Below are 19,168 nucleotides of genomic sequence, written 5' to 3'. Positions count from 1 at the left end.
ACAATGCTTCCTGCCATTCAAGGCCTGGTGAGCACCTGCTGTACCAGGTCTCCATGCCCACTCTGTCTCCCTTGCAGACTGTACGGACGTGGCAGGTCACCTTGGTTGGTGCAACGTATCCAGGGCATGTGAAACACACTACAGACACCACAGAGTGCTCACACATAAAGGTTTTGTCTAAAGGACATATAGGAGACCTGTTCAGACCACACCTCAGTCTTTATTACAAACTCATTAACAACAGCCATGATGTAAGTTAATTTGAATTAAAGTAATAACAACATTACAAAACACAGACATCCAATAGTTCCTATGAACCTACTGGCCATGTACTCTACAAAATGAAATACCTGCGCAGCTGCAAGCAGCATCAAGAGAGATGAGAAGGACGGTCTCATGGAAAATATTCTAGCTGGAAAAGATCTAATCTGGGGAGCTACATTTTAAGCTCTCTTACCTTTTTGAAGGTTAGGCTTGCAAGTTTCTGAGCAACAGTGATGGCGAGTGTGCAGTGACAAGCAGGTGGTATTTCAAACCTGACAGGGCTCACTCTGAAAAGGCATACTCTTTGGTGGGTGCTCAGTGCTCCTTCTGTTTTTCTCGGAAAAGAGGTTTCTTTCCTGATTAATATTATGTGAAGCATTGTTACAGGACTGCTCTTTTCCTCTGTAATCTCCCAACGGCCCATGGGATTATGAACTAACATGAGGTAAATGGTAAACAAAAACCCAATCACTCCTGACCCACTTACGTTTTCTTGTAACCTGCATTTTGCAGCTTCCTGTGTTCATTGCTCTCTACATCTATTCTGTTTCACTGTCTCTGCATTGAAAGACAAGGGTAATAGTGGGGGTTTAATTTTCAATTCAGCCTCATTGAGAACTGAATCAAGTTCAGACCTAGTGTAAAAATCAGTGCAACCCTGTGAAACACTGCCCCGAGTTTTAATTTGGCCAACATCTTTCAATACATTGTTCTGCAGATGTAAACTGCTGGTGATGATAAACATAGCCAGAAGATTTAAGTTCAAATATCAATACTAACATAGTTTGTCTGAAACAGCATGTTATCTTTGAACTGTTTTCAAATTGTATCACTGCAGCAGTTAGAACTTGCTGTAACGCTTAGAGAGAGAGATGGATAGATTATTTTAAAAAAATAATAAATAAAATCAATATTCTTCAACAACTTAACTTCACAACTACCCTCATGTATAGCCATTTAGTCACAAGGAGAAAAGACCATTTATGCTTCCTTTTCTCCCCTCAAACTTCTGGCATTTGTTCCTTACCTGCCTGCTCTAATCATTGGAGAGAAGGACACTTTTCAGATGGCGAAAACACCACCTGGAGCTGCCTGTCCCTTTCCCATGTCTGGTAATCCATATAGGAAGCATGTTCATAATAAAGACCAAACCACTTGGTCCTCCAGAAGTCTCAAATTTTATATTAAAATTTACTTCACTCTTTAGATGTGTCTGAAAATTACAGGTGAATGTTCACAAGAATAAAGTAACTTATAAGAAATAATGCACTGCAAGTTATAAATAGCATGCTGACTCATCAGAGATGGATGATTATGTATAAACTTATTTTGTGCCTGTGTTTTGAGAACTGTCAGGAGGGCCTGTTCCTTATTGACCAAATTTCTACATGTCGAAGTATAAATACAGGCCAAACCATCCAGACTCTCCTAGTTTTATTCCCTATTAATAAAGCTCTGACATTCTACAATCATCGATCCTGAAAGAAAAATTGGAACCCACATCCTTACAATATAAACAAGTATTTTTGTGATGCTGATTTTTATGTTACAAATGCATGATATAACTACATAGCTTTTCCTAACAGTGAATAAAACTATTTTAAAATACTTGATGGTATACAAGGTGGCTCAGCAATATCAAAGTAGTTTCCACATAAACTTTTAACATTGTGTAGAACAACAGAGACTGTAGTAAGTACACGATGTTCTGTCACTGCATGCCAGGTAACGTTGCTATTTTAAGAAATTATTTTCTTGGGAATAACTCACCAAAGACTATATGATTGATTAGAACTATCTTGCAATGTGCAATTCTTTGGTCATTAGATTAGTAGTTATTTTAGTACTTTAAAAAAAAATAAAGGCAGGAACCAGACTATGATCCCCTTAACTAAACCAGTTAAGTTCATAATTTTAGGCAAAAAGAAAACTATTCAGCAATACTAAAGGCATTAAATAACTGAGCATATTGTCCAATCATGGTTTAATTATCAGAAAATGTATTATGTGCATGTTAAGACTGCTACCTATATCACATGCGCTTTAAAAAGTCCTCCTCATACCCAGATGGGTTAAATTTACAGATGCAAATTTTGTTCTTTTCTCAAGTGTCACAGCTATCCCCAGCTGCTTCATTTTGTGTGCTAATATACAATTTCGCAGAAACTGTAAAAATGAATGTTGCTAGATAACTCCTTTAAGTACCATTTATTTCTAAACTGTTTCAAGCAAATAAATTATTCCAGTTAACTTAGGCAGTAATTTCTATTGATGAAATTAGCTCAAGATCCATCTGCTTCAGGCCGAGGCATGAAAAAAAAGACAGAACACCAAAACACCGAGTAACCTTGCTTTCAACCACTCTATTTTGCTCTCTGCTTCAGTCCTCTTAAGAGAAAGAGGTGTAATTCTGACAGTGTTGTATGAGACATTTCCATGAAAAACAGAAAAAGGTAACTCTCAAAAATGATTGGTTGCACTATTTCCAGATGTGAGCGATTTCAGAGGAGCTATTAAGAGATTCTTATCATAAGTTTTACACAGAATGAAGGGTAGTTACGTTGTCTGTTTTAGACCTCTAATTAAAGTGCATCCAAGAAGCAGTAAAGATTAGGAACGCAAGATTCCCTCTGCAGTCAAAAGACAGAAAAGCATTTTCCCCTACTCCAATCTGTAAAACAGTTAAACTCGTTGAAGGGGGGGGGAGAGGTAGTGCCAAATTCACCATAACTTTCAGAGCTTCTTTCATCAGGAAAGGGAATCAAGTGAATCACTCAAAAAACTCAATCCCAAATATCCAATGGACACAAAGCCCATCTTCAGTGCTTTTACTCACATTTGTGAGAGGGGCACTGAGAAATTTGTTAGCTAAAAGGGATGAAGGCAGTTCTAAGAAAAGGTTCATACCTAAAATAGCAAGAAGGACAACTAACATATATGACTACTATACATCTCAGCATTTCAACTGATTAATTTCTTCACTCGCAGCATCATACTTAGAATTACTGCATCAAGTGTTTCTTTTAGGATACTGAAGAATATGTCTGCACTGATGCTTTCTGAGTTCAGAGTCAGTTAAGTGTCTGTTGGAGTGTTACAAAGGGAGGTGCTTAAACTGCTGTGTATTGCCTCTGCTTGCTGAATCTCTCAAGAAAGTTTTAATCTGTTGCTGCTTTTTTGTAATAAAACATAAGTGAATGTAACCCCCACACACATCTGATTCCCTCCATCTTTTCCCTTCTCAAGACTAAATCCCCTGCCTCTTTTCAGTAATATTTGACAGGAGAAAAGAGGTCTGAAGGGTGCAGAGATGCTATAAGCTTCATAGAACAGCTGGGAGAGAAGTTATTCATGCCCTGTTTTCACAAAGCTTCAGTGTCAGCTTGACTTTATTGGATTTCAGAAAATTCATATAGGTGCTCGACTGCAAGAGGAAACAAGGTTTCATCAGTTGTGTAGCACACCAAATGACTTGTTCCCCCTTTCACATATTTGCAAGAGCTGAAGAGAGGTTTTTGTATCTGATACTACAACAAGTTTTAAATGTTAGACTTTTAGCTCCTTGTGAAATTAAGCAACAAAAAAATTAATTACAAAAATTATACAAAGAAACTTTCCATATACCGCTTTAACACCATAATCACTGCTTAGTAAAAGTAACCAGTTCAGGGGTAGGGTTTAAAGATTCACATTTCTCATCAGAGTTTATATTCCAGCTATGGAGAAGAACTCAGGCTAGTGCTGTAGTTCACATGAGACACCTATGAAACCTGTGTATTATTCATGGAAATAAAAAGTCTCAGTACTTCAGCAGTTAGCTGGGTGAACAAGCAAGCAACTGAATGTCCCCACACTCCGAGGACAGCTCTGTCATACTTAGCAAAAGGAATTTTCCCACTGATCTGAGCTGAGACAAGGACTGTCTTCAGAGAGAGACAGGTTGGGCTGGGGGTGCCTGGTGTGAGTGGAAGGAACCACAAAAGATACTACTTTGAAGGAATAAATTAAATAAGTGCCCAGGGCTAGGGTCCTAGGAGGTTCTGGACTTGATGATTTAGAAAACGAGAAGACACATCATGACACCTTAGTGTATCAAGAGTAGTCTTATTTTTGTTTTCAGTAGACTGAAAACAAGATCAGCTGTGCCTCAGAAAGCAGAGTCAATACCAGTAAAAACACCTGTTGACTCCTCATGTGCTCATGATGCTTCACAAAGTGCGCTAGAACACAACAGAGCAGTTCTGAAGTTACAAAGTAACTAACATGCCAATGTGATAAAATATAGAAATAAGTTATTGCCACATTTTCATTGGTGTTAAGCTTGTTTGGGTTCTTTTAGTTTTACATTTTCTTTTCTTTTTGAATATTTGTGTCATTTTCTTTTTGCTTTTGGTCTCAAAGCTGCATTATTAGAAGAACTTTTTGGAAAGTAGAAAGTACGTTTTTATAGGAATATTTTTTCCTCCTGCATGTTTAAAGCAACATTTATATGAAGTTTTTGTCTTGCTGACTGAACATTAATGTTAGTGAAAGACATGCATTGCAAGTAAAGATAGAATACCTCTTTATAGTCATGCTGTTTCATCATAGTGTAGGTTGTTACAAATCCCTTATCATGAAAAATCCTCTTTGTTTCTTCGAAGTCTGTGACTGAGAACATTCCAAGATTAGAAAGAGAGTGATATTTTCCGTTTCTAATGCAGGATGAGTTTCTGTGACCTAGACTACCTAGTTCTGTGCTTCGCTCCTTTGTGTTTGTCACCAGTATAGTTCAAGCTAAGTTTAACATTTTCTGCTAGCCTGGTCTTATCAAGATATCTTCTTATGAGAGTAGTTTTGGAAATACCGAGTAAGGATGGAAACGCACTTCTTGGGTACAATCATCCGTTCACATAAAAGTAACTGTCCTACACAAAGAATTAAGGGTGTGAAATACATCCCCTTCACAGCAAGAATGGGATAGATACGGTGCAAGGGTGGCTTTTGGTTGTGGAAGTCTCACAACTGTAACTCTGGTAGTAGTTTCCACTTGTGGAAATAAGATGCATCCCTCATTCTTCTAACTTCTCTATTTCTCTTCTGTTACAATTACCAAATCCTCTGCCACTATACTTGAGCAACTGTACTACACAGATGCTACTAGAGATCCTGAAACTGTTTCGATCATCATGACATTTCCTGAGTAACAAAATACAAAAGGCTTCTGAAAATTACTTTGTAAGCTTAAAAGCTGATAAAATTGAAGAATTGATCCAAAATGTCACATAATTGAAAACTGAAGATAGATGTTCTGGTTTAGAACCACAGGAGTTTTTTGGTTTTGTTTTCCATAGTAACTTCCATGCTTGATTATAAGTGCAAGCATAAATTCATTCAGGAAGCATTGGGAATTTAACAATAATAACAAATGTATCCCTTAGTGTGGAGTAGCCATACTGGCAGAAAGAACTAGAATTTCTATGGCTACAATTTTTTTTTTCATTTCTTGGGATTAGTTTACCTTCTTCATAATACAGAGTAATAAAGAGAACAGCTCTTGCCTCATAAACCCAGCACACAGGCCTGAATATGAACAGCACCATACTTCAGACCCTTTCCTGTCAGGTGCCAACATCGTATAAGTAGCTGCCAGCCCTGATATTTGATATGCCAATCATGTAGTAATCTGGCACATGGGTTCCTGGAACGAGAGGCATTGGTGTTTCCCTGCAGCAGAACAGCATGTCATGCAGTTGGACCGAGTCTGGCTGGAGAGCGTTTCCCATTTTGCATCCTCAGCCTGAGAGATATTCCATGTCACGTGGCCCAGGATGGCATTGTCGTATGTACCAAAGCAGCTAACCAGTGAGGTCTGTCAAACACCAAATATTTGGTGGTTTGTTTTGTTTGTTTGGTCTTTTTTGTTTGGTTTTTTTTTTTCCCCACAGCCAAGCTACCAGAACACTCAACTGCAGTGTTTTACTGCCACAAACTTTGCTTGCCAAGCCTGAAAAGCTATCAAGAAGCACCTGCTTTCAAGAGCAAACTATTCTGTTATTATATTTAGTTTATTGTGCCATTCACAAACCCTCCCTTGAAGCCACGAATTAACCGTGATAAATGAACACCAAACCATTCATGTGCTATGTAAACTGCTACAGTACTCTGAGCATTAAAACAGAGGAAATAAAAATCACTGTGCTTTGCATAGCAATATTTTAAAGTTTAATAGCTAGGAAAAGAACAACTATCAAACTATGAAACACCATTTCAAAGATTCTCTCTCATTAACTTCACTTCAGAAAAATATTTTCACTAGAATAATTATTATGTACACTTTAATTAAACATGAGCAATCAATTTCATGTACTTCTGAGCATCAAAAAAGTTTAGGAGACAATACCCTCATACTATAAACATAAACTGTTTCTCTCTGTTCCTTCTTGCTCATCTTAGGAAGTCATACCAACACAGAACAGAGTGTGTAAAGGTGGCAGAAAATGTCTTCATAACCTTTAATTGTACCCCTGGAAGTATTTTTTTCAATGACAGTTCATATAAAATGACATATCAATCACATCAGGCTGGGGAAAAAACCTACTGTAAGTCCCCCAATTAATTCTAACCTCTTAGCTTTACTTGTAATTATTTCACTTATCTCCCAAAACTCAGCTTATTAAGATACATCCATCACTGTATGGGTCATACAGTAGTTCTGTTGTTGGGCTTTCTGGCCTTTGTCTGTCTTCCTTTCAGTGGGAAGATCCTGCCTACAAAGAATTCATAAAAGGGAAATGTGTTTTAAAGAGCAGAATAGGGGTAAAAGGTGAATGAATTTTTATTTTCAGATTATTTATTTGTTTAGGTGGCTAATAATTCCCTGAGCTTGGCCTCCTGCTATTCACCTGTTACTTGTGAAATTGTCTGTTGGACAATTTTCCAATACTTTGCACCTACTTAAGGGTGCATATAGCGGCTGTTTTTCTTTTCCCCCTGACTGTTGTCTGCATTGGAAGAAATCTTTTCCTGTGAGTGAACATACCTATTTATATAAAGTTCTTACTTCAGCGATTTTTTTCTATTTCAGGTGAGATTGATACTATATCAGATTATGATTATTTATGTTTAAATACAAACCCACAAAAAAGACAGCAGAAATTAGTAACATTAAGATTATTCACCACAAAAGCCACAAGCAGAAGGTCTGCAGCTGCCCTGACAGTTCAAGTAATCATTCCCAGAGACCCTTTTCAGCAGAAAAATGAATAAATGAACTATTTCTTTTAAGTAAAGCAAGCTTTCTTCTGTAATTAAAGCAGGTTATCACCTGCATATATGTTACTGTATTTATAAATATACCTGAAATACAAAGTGTTGAAAGGTCCAAATAAATAATTGCTTTTTTGAAGATACTTTTGGGGTCAAAAGGAAGTGCATCTGAGATACATAATTATTTTGTTTAGTTAGGACAAAAGCAGGGGAAAGAGAGCAATTCAGATAGCTCTAACTGGAGGCAGGCAACAAAGTCTCTGTGCACTTCAAGAGTTACTGCTTCCACTGTCTGCTTCGGTTATTAGCACTGAGTTGCAATTGGAACCAAAACCTCAGGTCCCCATCTGCATCCTGCTCACAGCACTGTGAAAACAGCTCTACAGCTGCCTGTTTTATTTGTATAAGAATTATGACTAATGAGTTTAAATGTCTGCAGTAATTTCCACCTGTCCATCCTGACTCTTGCTGGTGGCTGCCTCTGCTGCAGGGATTGATCACCCCAAATTGCTGTCGTTCACCACGCTCCCGGGTAGAGCTAAGCTGGGACTGTTCACTGCCAGGATGAAATCTGTAGCTGCTGAGAAGCTCATTGGTCAGATCCAATCCACCCTGACAGTAGGAGTTGGAAGTTCTGGGAGAGGGGCAGGACAGACAGCAAACATGAACAGCAGGAGACTTTCAGACATACTATAAGCAATTTTATGAACAGTAAGATCATGCGCTATCCAGTCATCCAGACATATAAAACCTAAAGTCAGTTACACCAAAAGAAACAAAACAAAAAAAAAAAACCCACACCCCGGTTCCTCGTTTCCTTAACAAAAGTAGCTAGTTATAAAGCTAGCCCTTCATAAAAAACTAAAATTAAAATTAAAACAAAACCAGCAATTTGCCATAGTCAATTCTTACTGTTCTTTTTTATCAGGTCAGCTACCTAACTCACTTTTAGCTGCTTCCTTCCCCCATATCAACCAACTAGAAGTGACAATATGATGAAACGAAGACTTTAATTCATTGATTTTAGTGGCTAAACATTCACCAAGAAGATAACAAAAATATGTTGGCCTATGACACCCAAGACTGTCAGATGGGTTTCCACCAAGTGCTGGATAGGACCACAGGTAATTTGTTCTCAGTGAAGAGAGAGGACAGCGCTTTTAATCCTCTTGTGACTAGACGCATTCATGGTAACATTTCCCTGGCCATATTCTGCACCAAAGTGAAGCTTCCCACAGTGCTACTGCTATTTAGTTCATTCCAAAGCACTACCTGCTGCTCACTCAGCAATCCCATCAGTCAGTCACTGCTTCTTCACAGCTGCTCCCTCCTTTTCTCTTTCTTGTCTAAAGATTTCTCATACATTTTACCAGTAAGACTAACACTTCCCTCTGAAAAAAAATCACCACTTCAGTTCATACTGTAAATAAAACTTAAAATAAATTCTGTATTTAAGGTCATTTATGATCTATTTATCTTAAGGCTTTTAATACTCCTTAAAGGAGAAGAGTCTGCTTTTTCAAAATTCACGTCACTTATTGCTACTGGCTGCAGATACAAAAATGAATTAACAAATAATTATCTGTAATTGCTAGTGATTTTGAAGACAAAAACATCACAGCTTCAAAGAGCTAAAAATGACAAGCTGTTATGAGGATGTCAAAGCTATTGGAAATAGTTGGGTGCAAACCTACACCCTACCAGAAGAAAATCTGGAAGTAGGCTTTCATCAGCACAATCTTTAACACACCTGTAAGTGTAGAAAGGATGAATCCTCTGTCTTTCATCTCATACTGCACTGCAGTGAGCTCACATAACTGGTGAGAGGTAGCCGAGCCTACCACCCTGTTACTTGTCAAGGACTCAACGTAGTCCGATGCAAGAGCCATCACCTGCCTAGTTCCAGGCAAAAATTTGTTGGTAACAGATCTGTGGAGCATGCTGTGCTCTAACCACTCCCAGATGCATATTCTGCAAGGCAGTACCAGCAGAGACGTTCTCCTGATGAGTTCCAAGAATTTCATATAAGTCTACTTAATAAAAAGTTTAGGTAAATATTCCTGTAAAAATATGAAAAGGTAATAAAGAGATTCAGGATGTCTAATGCATCCTGCTTTCTGTTGCAAGGCAGAGGCAGGTCTTGAGTATGGCTAGGAAGATAACTTGGTCATGTTGTGTTGTAGCACAGCTCTGTTTCAAACACAGCCATTAAAGTCACAATAGTGTTTGTGTTTCTAAAACACGATTTACTGTAAGACTTTGAATAGCCTCCAAAATACAGTGTCTAACTGCACTCTTCTCTCACCTTTTTCTTCCCACACTGTCACCCCATCACTACAGTACTGAAACAGTCACTACCTAAAGCTGTATGTTTTCCTCTGAAAAATCAGCGATCCTGTTAACTTTCCTTATTCTTGGCAAAGGTGTAGCTCAACCTCTTCCATTAATATTTATTAACTATATTTTTCTACATTGAACATTTAATTATTTAAATGCCTTAACACATGGTTCTGCAACTACAGGTTTCACAAGATGTGTGCTTCTTCTTGCTGTTCCAAAAGTGGGAAAGAAAAAATGTCAAGTCCAAACTCCTAGTCTCAAGATCTTTCAACTCAGTAAAGAAACAATCCAGTTCAGTAAACATGACTGTCTTATCTCACAAACTTAATACATATCTTCAAAAGAAAGACACAGATTAAAATATTGTCTTTTCATCTGGTTCATAAAAAAAATAATCAACTTATTGCTGATATACTGTGATTATTATTGATTTATTGAAGTTCTTTTACTCACTAAAGAAGATATTTGATCTTCTACAAGGGTTTGTTCTTCTGACAAAAGTATTTTCCTCTAAAACAATATAGTATTCCCATTACGTTTATCATCATTAATTCCAAAATGTGAGGAAAGGCACAATTTATGCAAAAACATACTCTTCTAACCACAGGAGATATCTGACATTTAGAAAAAAAAAAAAAAAAAAAAAATCAAGCTATTTGTCTTAGGACAATTTTGCCATTCTAAAAATCAAATAAATGAATGACAAAATGACCAACATAGAGTTCTCTTTCATGCATTTGGAATAAGATGTCTAGTCACGTATGATAACAAGCTGTTGAGGGAAATGTAAGGCAAAAAGAAAAGGGCACCAAAAAAAGCTGTACTAATGAGTTTCAGGTCCATACTACCCAGATTAATCTTTCTATATTTCTATAGGTTCAAAGTGAAGGAAAAGCAAAGTAACACTGGCAACTTTCAACCCTTAAAAGTCCTAAGAGCTGGAACCTGGACTCCTTGCAGTCATAAGTAATGCCTAGAGAAAAAGCAAATTCAGTACTGGCACACTGGAAAATGTTTTCTCTTCAAAAGGGAAGACTTGGAGCTTTCTATAATAATACCTGAAGACTGCCCACATCCGCCCCAAAGGTAATACATATAAATGCTGACATTTAATTCCTTTACTGTAAACAAGATCTCTTGCATTTTTTTTTCTTTATGATAAAATTAAAAAGTAATGGTAAATTAAATGTCTTTATTAAAGAAAATTCAAGTTAGATTGTGGCACAGTTGTTTTGCTTCCATTTCTTCTGTCACAAGAAAGATCTAACCCAGACTTGAAGCATGGATGTATTTACATTTTTATTACTGATCTATTAAAAAAAAAAGAATCATTTAGTGACAACAATTTTTCTTCATTTTTTCCCCCTATTTTTTGGATCTATGGATAATTTTCTCCATTAAAAGTTGCATTAACTTCTTTTAATTATTTGTCAAATATGGTAATGGCAGTTATTTTACTTTTGTTTTCAGTGTTTTTCCTAATTTCTCAAAGATGGACAAACTCAGCTATAGAATCAGTTACCTCCTTCATTCCACTTGAGAGGAAAAGTGTTGGAAGTCTTTTAGGACAGTTCCCTTGGCTATCCTCATTACTGCTTATTTGCTTTCTTGTTTACACATAAGTGTGTTCCTAACAGAGTTCACTGACTTTCATAAAGAAGCAGTGCTGCTTTAATGATAAAATACAGCAAAATTATGAATGCTTTTCATATAATCTGATGAAAACTATTAATGGAAAATAATTAAACTGGCTGTGAACTGGGTTGGAACTCTATGATCTTCAAGGTCCTTTCCAACCTAAACCATTCTATGATTCTATGAACTCTCAAAAATATTTTCTGCTGAAAAGTGTCTCTTGAAGACCCAGGAACAACTGAGTCAACCTAGGTTTCTCTCAGGGGATCGGAAAGCTCTAGACCTAGTTTTAAACAGCCCCTGAAAATAGAATAGATGACTCGTGAGGAGAGGAAAAAAAAAATAAAACAAAACCAACCAAACAAAAGAACAACAAACCACCCTCCCTTGAAAGGGGACAAATCATTGCAACATCATAAGATAGGGGACCACGTCTTAAAACAAGTCCTGCACCTAAGATTAACAGGGAAGACAAGATGCTTCTCTGAAACACAATTGTCTTCGGCGGTCCTTGAAATGATTGACAGCCAAGCATTAAGCTTTAGGGATGCTCAGAATATATTTAATGTCAAGTTCAATGTTTAATATATAGTATTTTAAGAACAACACCTGTTCTGAAGCCTTTGAATACTATTATCAGTCCCAGAAAACAGAAGGAACCAGAAGAACTTGGCAAGAGAAACTCCAAAAGAAGACTTTTCTCACAGTTGAGGAAGTCTCTCTCCCATCTGCAGTTTGAGAATGCTTTGTTTGTTTCTTTATCCCTCCCCCCTTTCTTTTTTCTTGCCTTCGTATTTATTTATTTTTAGATTGAGTGGGCAGGAAACAACATTACTTTGGGAGCAGGCTGTTCCTTACATGCTCCTTACCTCTAATCACTTTAACACGAGGTAAGGTAAGCTAGATTGTGAAAATGCAGAACTACTGCAGCAATTGCCTGTGTTCACCTTTTCCAGGCTAAATCTGATGTAATATGTGCAACATTTCTTTCAAATATACATTACATCAGAATAGTACTAAGAGTAGTTAATGCTCTGTAGACCCATACTTTTCCTGATTTATTGTAATATATTCATTCGTATAGATTTGCTTACACTTCTACATGTGCCTTAGGCAGTGTTTTTGTTGTGTTTCTATGGTTCTATTGCTCTGAACAATTCTCTGAGCACATTTTCTTTGCATCCAAAGAGACTAGTAACGTGTATAAAATTGCTACCTGCACAAACAAAATAAAAATAGGATAAAATAGAAGTTGAATGTATAACTGCAATGATAACAATAAGATAAATCTATTTGCAGAGCAAACCTATTTACTCATGGAAGTTTGATCAGAGAAGAAAATACTATCATATATTTGGAGAAGAAAAAGATAGTAGATTTACAGAACATCCCTAGTGGGAATCCTAATAATCATCTAAGATTTAGAAACCCTCTGAAGAGTTTCTTCTGTAATCTGTTGACAAACTGTACATTCATTCAAATATATATCACTTCAAGTATACAGATTTGTTTTGATCACTGCACTGAGTATCAGATTTCGTGGGCTCACATAGAAAATTCTACCTGGAAACAATGCTGAGGATGATATTCCTGTATTATTCAGAAAATAAAAAAAAAAAAATCCTTTATTTAATGACTCTTTTCCTCTCTTCAATTTCAAATACTCATCTTGAATTCAAATACAGAGCTTACTTCTGAAACAACAGTGTTTTTTACAACTCTAACTTTACACGTATAAATGTTAACCTGGAACCTCAGACTCAGAAGCAGTGTGCTTAATGAATTACATAGCCTTCTGAATGGATGCACTGCACGATTATCATTCTAACGTCTTTCTGTCTAGCAAAGAATAAGAGAACACCACCTGAGAGTTCAAATACATCAGTATTTTCTTTAGCAATACCATGCTTTCTGAATAAAACATACACTTATGACAATTTTTCATGATTTTAAAGAATAATCCAGTGGTTGGATATTAAAAACGGCACCTGCACACACTTTTTTTTTCCTTGAACCAGATCCTTAGGACCAGAACTCAAGAATTAGTTAAGAAATGTGATCTTAAGGTGCCTCTGAACCCCACCAATTCTGTCTTTCAGGTCCAACTTCAGATCAAGTTAGAAGTTACTGTAGCTGCTGAAAGCAAAGACCATCCAAATAAAACAATCTTAAATTATGAAGTTCTACACCCCCAACCAACACTTGCGCTCAAAGGAGAGGAAAAGATTTTTCAAGGAGCTGCTTAATCTAGCATCTCGCTTACTTCCAGCGAAGAGCAACAGCACAACACAGATTCCAACATCTGACCCCTGGTTTATATTCAAATATCACATTTGCCTTATTTAGTAACAGAGCTACAGCAAGTTGCAACACAGGCCGTGTCTTACAGAGACAAGTAGAGAAAGGAAAGCGTTTGCTTGCTTTGTGCTCTGAGCAGAGAACAAGCAAGACTTTTTTTCCTGTGTTGACAGTATGGTTTTGCAGCGACAAATACATGATTCATTCAAAACAACACATTATTTACTTATCCAAAGATATAAGCAAGAGGCCAAAACAAGTCTGCATAAGAGAAAGACAACTACATATGTGTCTTTGGAAATATTCTTCTGGCTGACTAACTTCATCTCTAAACCACCTTCACTGCACGTCCACTCCTTCAGAGGGAGAGTTTGATAGGCCACCAGCTTTTCCACTGTCACTGCTTGGAGGCCTCTTTGACATTGATCAGTGCTTATCATAGTTGAAGTCTTTCACCCTTTTTCAATCACAGGCTTTTGTCTTTGGGAGGTGGACCATTCTGATCAAGAACATCCTCCCCTGGAAAGCTCAGCCCTCATTTCCCCTACACCTCACACTGTTGCAATTGCTTGAGCCCATTCTGGGGAGAACTGCCAAGTAGCATCAGTAGCCAAGAAGTGCTTTTCTGCCTTTGAAGTTCTTTTGATAACCACATTATGATTAAGCAGTGCATTGACTAGTCTAGAGAGGATGGGACTCAACCTGAACGAGACACAGAATTTGACAACAAAGTTGCAGAAAGCGTTAGCGCATCGGCTCATCCTAACAGACCTCACCGGTTTGTTTATGAGACAGAAAAGCAAATGATGGAGATGGCGGGGGAGGAAAGCAAGCTATCTGCCCCTGCAATCTAGGAAGATCACCGTATACAAAGGCTTTCAGTTCATTACCCACCGCTGATTATTCAAAAGAGACAAACTGGTTCTGCCCACAACCAGTGGAAGCACGCTGACACCAAATTTGATAGACTTAAATCTGTACATTCTCATCAAGTACCTTTTGATCACCCCTCAGGGGTAACTAAAGCAACTGGAAAACTGAATCCATGTGATTGGTACCAGAAAAAAAAAAAAAAAGAAGGTAAGAAGGTTATGAAAATTGCTGCTTAGGTACCAAGTTCTGTTTGTTAATACTTGAGCAAGCTTTTAATTGGAAAACAAATCTGAATGTAGAAGTTGTTCTACAAATAGGGAATTATCAAATTATCACCATTGACAGCGAGCAAGAAGGAATTAATTCAGCTTGATCTTCAGATTAGACTGATCATATAAGATTGTTAATAAGGGTGTGGAAGTACACACTTAATTTGGAAACTGATTGTATTTGATAGACACAAGAGATAATTATAGAACTTCAGCTGTCATTTTATAGTATAAACAAAATTGTCGTACTTTTAAAAATAGAAATTAATGAGGCCATTTGCTGAATGTCTTTTAGCTTTGCTCTCTGAGCAAGTACCACAAATTTGCAGAAATGGCCACCTCTTGTGGATTTATCTATTTAAATAAATAAATAGTACATACAGAATATGTCTTTATATATACATATGATAAAGCAATAGAATAGTTGTCTACCATGCAACCATTTCTGAATACTCCTCCTAATCTAAATAGGGATGAGAAGCAAAAATATACAAGTTCTCCATTCAAAAGACTGGAGAAGTAACTCACTCCAGACATTTAGTTTCATAATATAGGGGGGGAGGGGAGAGGAGAGTAATTATAGGCTTATATTTGACATATTTCCACACTTGAAAATAATATTTTGTCTGGAAAATCTGAAAACAAACAAAAAAACCCAAACAAAACAAGAACACCAAAACCCAAAACACAACCTATTAATTTGCACATGTGTATGTTTGTTTTCTGAATGAGCAATAACCACAAAAACACACTGCTAACAGAGGGGGGGAATGTTTGGGTGACCTGGTGCTTAGTTATTGTGAGGGAGGGAAAGCCCTTTGAGAAAGCACTGATTTAAACTACGATGTCAGGAACAGATAAGACAGTTAGGAGTTGTAAGAAGGTGAAGGTATAATAGCACATAGGTAGATCCAAGAGCTCTGTCATGGAAATCCAGATAGGCAAATCCTTAATACTGCTCTTCCACATAGCTAACGGGACATAGGTAATAGGAACTTCACAGGAGATCTCTGGGAGATCTCTGCACAACTAAGAATCACCCCAACATTAATCTAATTCTCTTTGTTTAGCATGTATTCCCTGGTTCCATACGTAAAGATTACGTATGTATAACATACATATGACATTATAAAACATCTACCATGAGAATTCTGAGCAGCTGAAGTAACTTCAAGCAGTCGTTATCTATGCTTTTTTGAGATATGCAATTTTTTCATAATGTGATTTATAATTGCTAATTAGACATAAATCATTGCAATAGTAAAATTAAAAGACTCATGAGAATGAATTTTTGAGAAGTTCTGTGCAAAGCAAAGCATATTTTCTAATATTATCTGGAATCCCTTCTTGCACTGCTGCCCAGAATTAGAATTATCCCTCTTCTGGATTAAAGATGCATTGGTGGATTAGTCTATCACTGATGACAACATAATATATCCTTCCCAAAGGCTTAAAATGAAAGGAGGTCTGTTAACTACAGACTATGTTAAAACAAAAACAACCAAAAAAAGCCCTTTGAAACAAAACTGTACTCTAACATTTAAATATCAGCATGTATGAGGTCTAAGTAGTTCATGAAACACAGCCTCAGGTTCAGCGCCATATATCAATTTCACAGATTAACACCTATGAAACTAGTAAGACATGGGACTGATTCCTGCAAGGATTAGCCAACGGTATTACTTCTAGCTTTAGCCACCTGAACAACCTCAGCAATACCACCTGGACAACTTAAATGAAAACAAAATTTGCTTTAATGTTTCTACTTGGTGCTCAGATAGATAGACATATTGTGCAAGATTGTACTTCTTTATTTGAATTGGGTTTTGTTAGTTAAGAAAGCTATAATTTTATATTACAATTTCGCTTTTTTAAAGGAAAATGCTATCAAAGCAGCAAGAGATAAGCTATTTCTGAAGATTTTAAATTGAGTTATGATGTGAATTGATATACATAACTTCATTTCAGATAACATTTGGTTGATTCATTGCTTTACTCTAACACTCTAAAGGAGATGTTATGTTACTCTGTAAATTAAGAGACATGATGCTAGTTTTCCATAGAATAGTACCATCCTCCATAGTTTTATTAGATGTAAGACTACGTAGTTCATAAAAAGTCTTCCCCTGTGAACTTCTGGGAATATTTCACATGTTGATAACCATACAATGATAACTTCTAGAATAGGCCTGTTTAACATTTAAGCCAAATTCTGAAACATTAACTGAAAAGAAAAATTTCACTGCCTGTAATAAAATATGATGCACTGTATTTTCTGGGGGTACTTAAATACCTAATTACATTCTTTCTTCGATTACATCCCAGGAAAAAGCAGATGAGTCGTTAGCATTAGAGATTTCAAAGTAAGACACCGGGGGCTGTTTCTTCTTGTTTAAGAAAAGATCAACCCAATTGACTTCACGAAGGTTAGTAGAACTGTTGGTTTGAAGGAGTAGCTACATTTGGCTATAGAATTCAGCTAAGCAATAAACTTTCTACCACTCGTGTCTATTAGCGTCACTGAGAACATGGGGATTAGACATTTTCCCAGTGTTTATTAAATAAAAATCCTGCACGTCATCACTGATGTTGCTTGCTAAATTGGATCTTCAAAGAACAACATAGAATTCATGAAATGTTTGTGTGTACAGCTCTCAGGCTCTATCCTTTGAAAGGGAGCCATTGTAAAGGGGGAGGGTCCTGAGCACAAAGCAGGGAAGAGCTGCTCTTCTACCACATGACAGTACCAGCAACAAAATTCCAATTAGAGCTGCATGCTTCAATATGCAGTAAATAAACCCCCATATGCTTTATAGAAATAAAAGGGTGGAGGATGGGAGGAAAGGACTTTGAGTTCTGTAGTCGAAGGAATTTAAAGGTACATCTAAGTAGTCTTAAAAGGCATTGCTTCATAACAAGGTATCAATTACATACAGCCCTGAATCATAATTAGCTACGTATCCTCAGACTAGCAGAGCAGTTATAATGTAGTTCTGTGCTTCTCTGCAATTGATCTGTGACTACATCATTTTCTTGAAATTTTACAATGTATTGATTCGGTAATCACAGTTCAGTTGCCTTAATCACACACTAACTGAACCATTGAGAAAATGCCGATAGATACGTAATCAAGAAGGTACCAAACCCGTTAGATTGCAACATTTTCAGTCAAGAACCAGCTGTCGGCAACTCAAATCTGAGTTTGTTTTTCCTCTACTTTGGCTCTTTTAAAGGGAAGGGAGTTCTTTTTGGCCCAAATCTGCTCTCTTCCCCCCCCCCCTTCCTTTTATTTTCTTTAAAATGGGTGACCCCTGTTAAAGAAGGAACAAAACTCAAGATACGGGCGACTCCTAACCCACAGCCCTAGGGGAGCAAGCCAACTTCTCCCGCGGGAGCCAGCTCGGCGCGTTGAGGCAGCGCCTCGCCGGGGAGTTAGGGGGTCTCTCCCTCCCTCCCTCCGCTAACGCCCTACAACAGCTGCTGAGCCCGGTTCACAGCGATTCAGCATTTCAGGGAGATTTAAATAGCGGGGCTGGGGGTAATAAATAAATTAAAAAAATTAAAACCGAAAAAAATAATGTCCAAGCCTCCTGCCAAAGCCCTGCCCAGGCTCTGAAGCCTGCTTTTTCCCTCGCAGCCTCTCGGCTGCCCGGGGTGGGAGGGGAAGCCCCAACCCAGCGCTCAACTTTCCTGCGGAGATCCTGGCTCCAGCGGTAGCCCGGCTCGCCCTGGCCCCTGGGTCCTGCCGGAGCCCCCGGTCAGGGAGTCGGGAGGAGAGGGGACCCAGCATCCTCCTCACCCGCAAAGCTGTAGAGAAGCCAGGCAGTAGAGCGGGAGAGGCTGGGAGCTCCCTCGCCTCCCCCTCCTCATCGCCGGCTTCTGGTACCAAGGAAACTCCCGGAGGGCGGAGGGGAGGGAAGAGGAGCTCCCATCGTACGCCCAGTGCTCCCCGTGCATCCCTTCCTCTAGGCGCCCGGAGCCGACGCCCGCTGCCCCAGCCCGGACTCACGTGTGCCGTCAAACCGGGTGGCGATGGTGTCGAGGAAGGTGTTCTGGGGTGCCAGTAATCCTTTCATAACCGGCATTTTTCCAGTGCGGTGCGAGGTTCCCCATCAAAGTTTGCCTACGAGGGTGGTTCGAGAAGAAAGTGCAGAGGGCGCCCGGGGGAAGGGAGGAAGGAGGCGGAGGGAGGGATGGAGGAGGAGGATGGGGATGCCGCCGCGCCGCCTCCGGCGCCGGGA

The 19,168-nt window shown here is 38.2% G+C and overlaps 1 protein-coding gene across 1 annotated transcript in view; it reads right to left on the bottom strand.

Annotated features, from left to right (window-relative positions):
• Positions 1-19,012, bottom strand: part of KCNH8 (potassium voltage-gated channel, subfamily H (eag-related), member 8) — a 194,017-nt gene extending 175,005 nt beyond the window's left edge. Inside the window, exon 1 of the mRNA XM_009888927.1 lies at positions 18,937-19,012. Coding sequence (XP_009887229.1) covers positions 18,937-19,012 — 76 coding nt within the window. The remainder of the gene's footprint in view (positions 1-18,936) is intronic.
• Positions 19,013-19,168: the final 156 nt, after the last annotated feature.

Source organism: Charadrius vociferus, unplaced genomic scaffold (assembly GCF_000708025.1).
Source record: "Charadrius vociferus isolate BGI_N301 unplaced genomic scaffold, ASM70802v2 scaffold217, whole genome shotgun sequence".
Taxonomy (NCBI): Eukaryota; Metazoa; Chordata; class Aves; order Charadriiformes; family Charadriidae; genus Charadrius; species Charadrius vociferus.
Note: the sequence above shows the minus strand (reverse complement) of the source record. Positions and strands in the feature narration are given on the sequence as shown.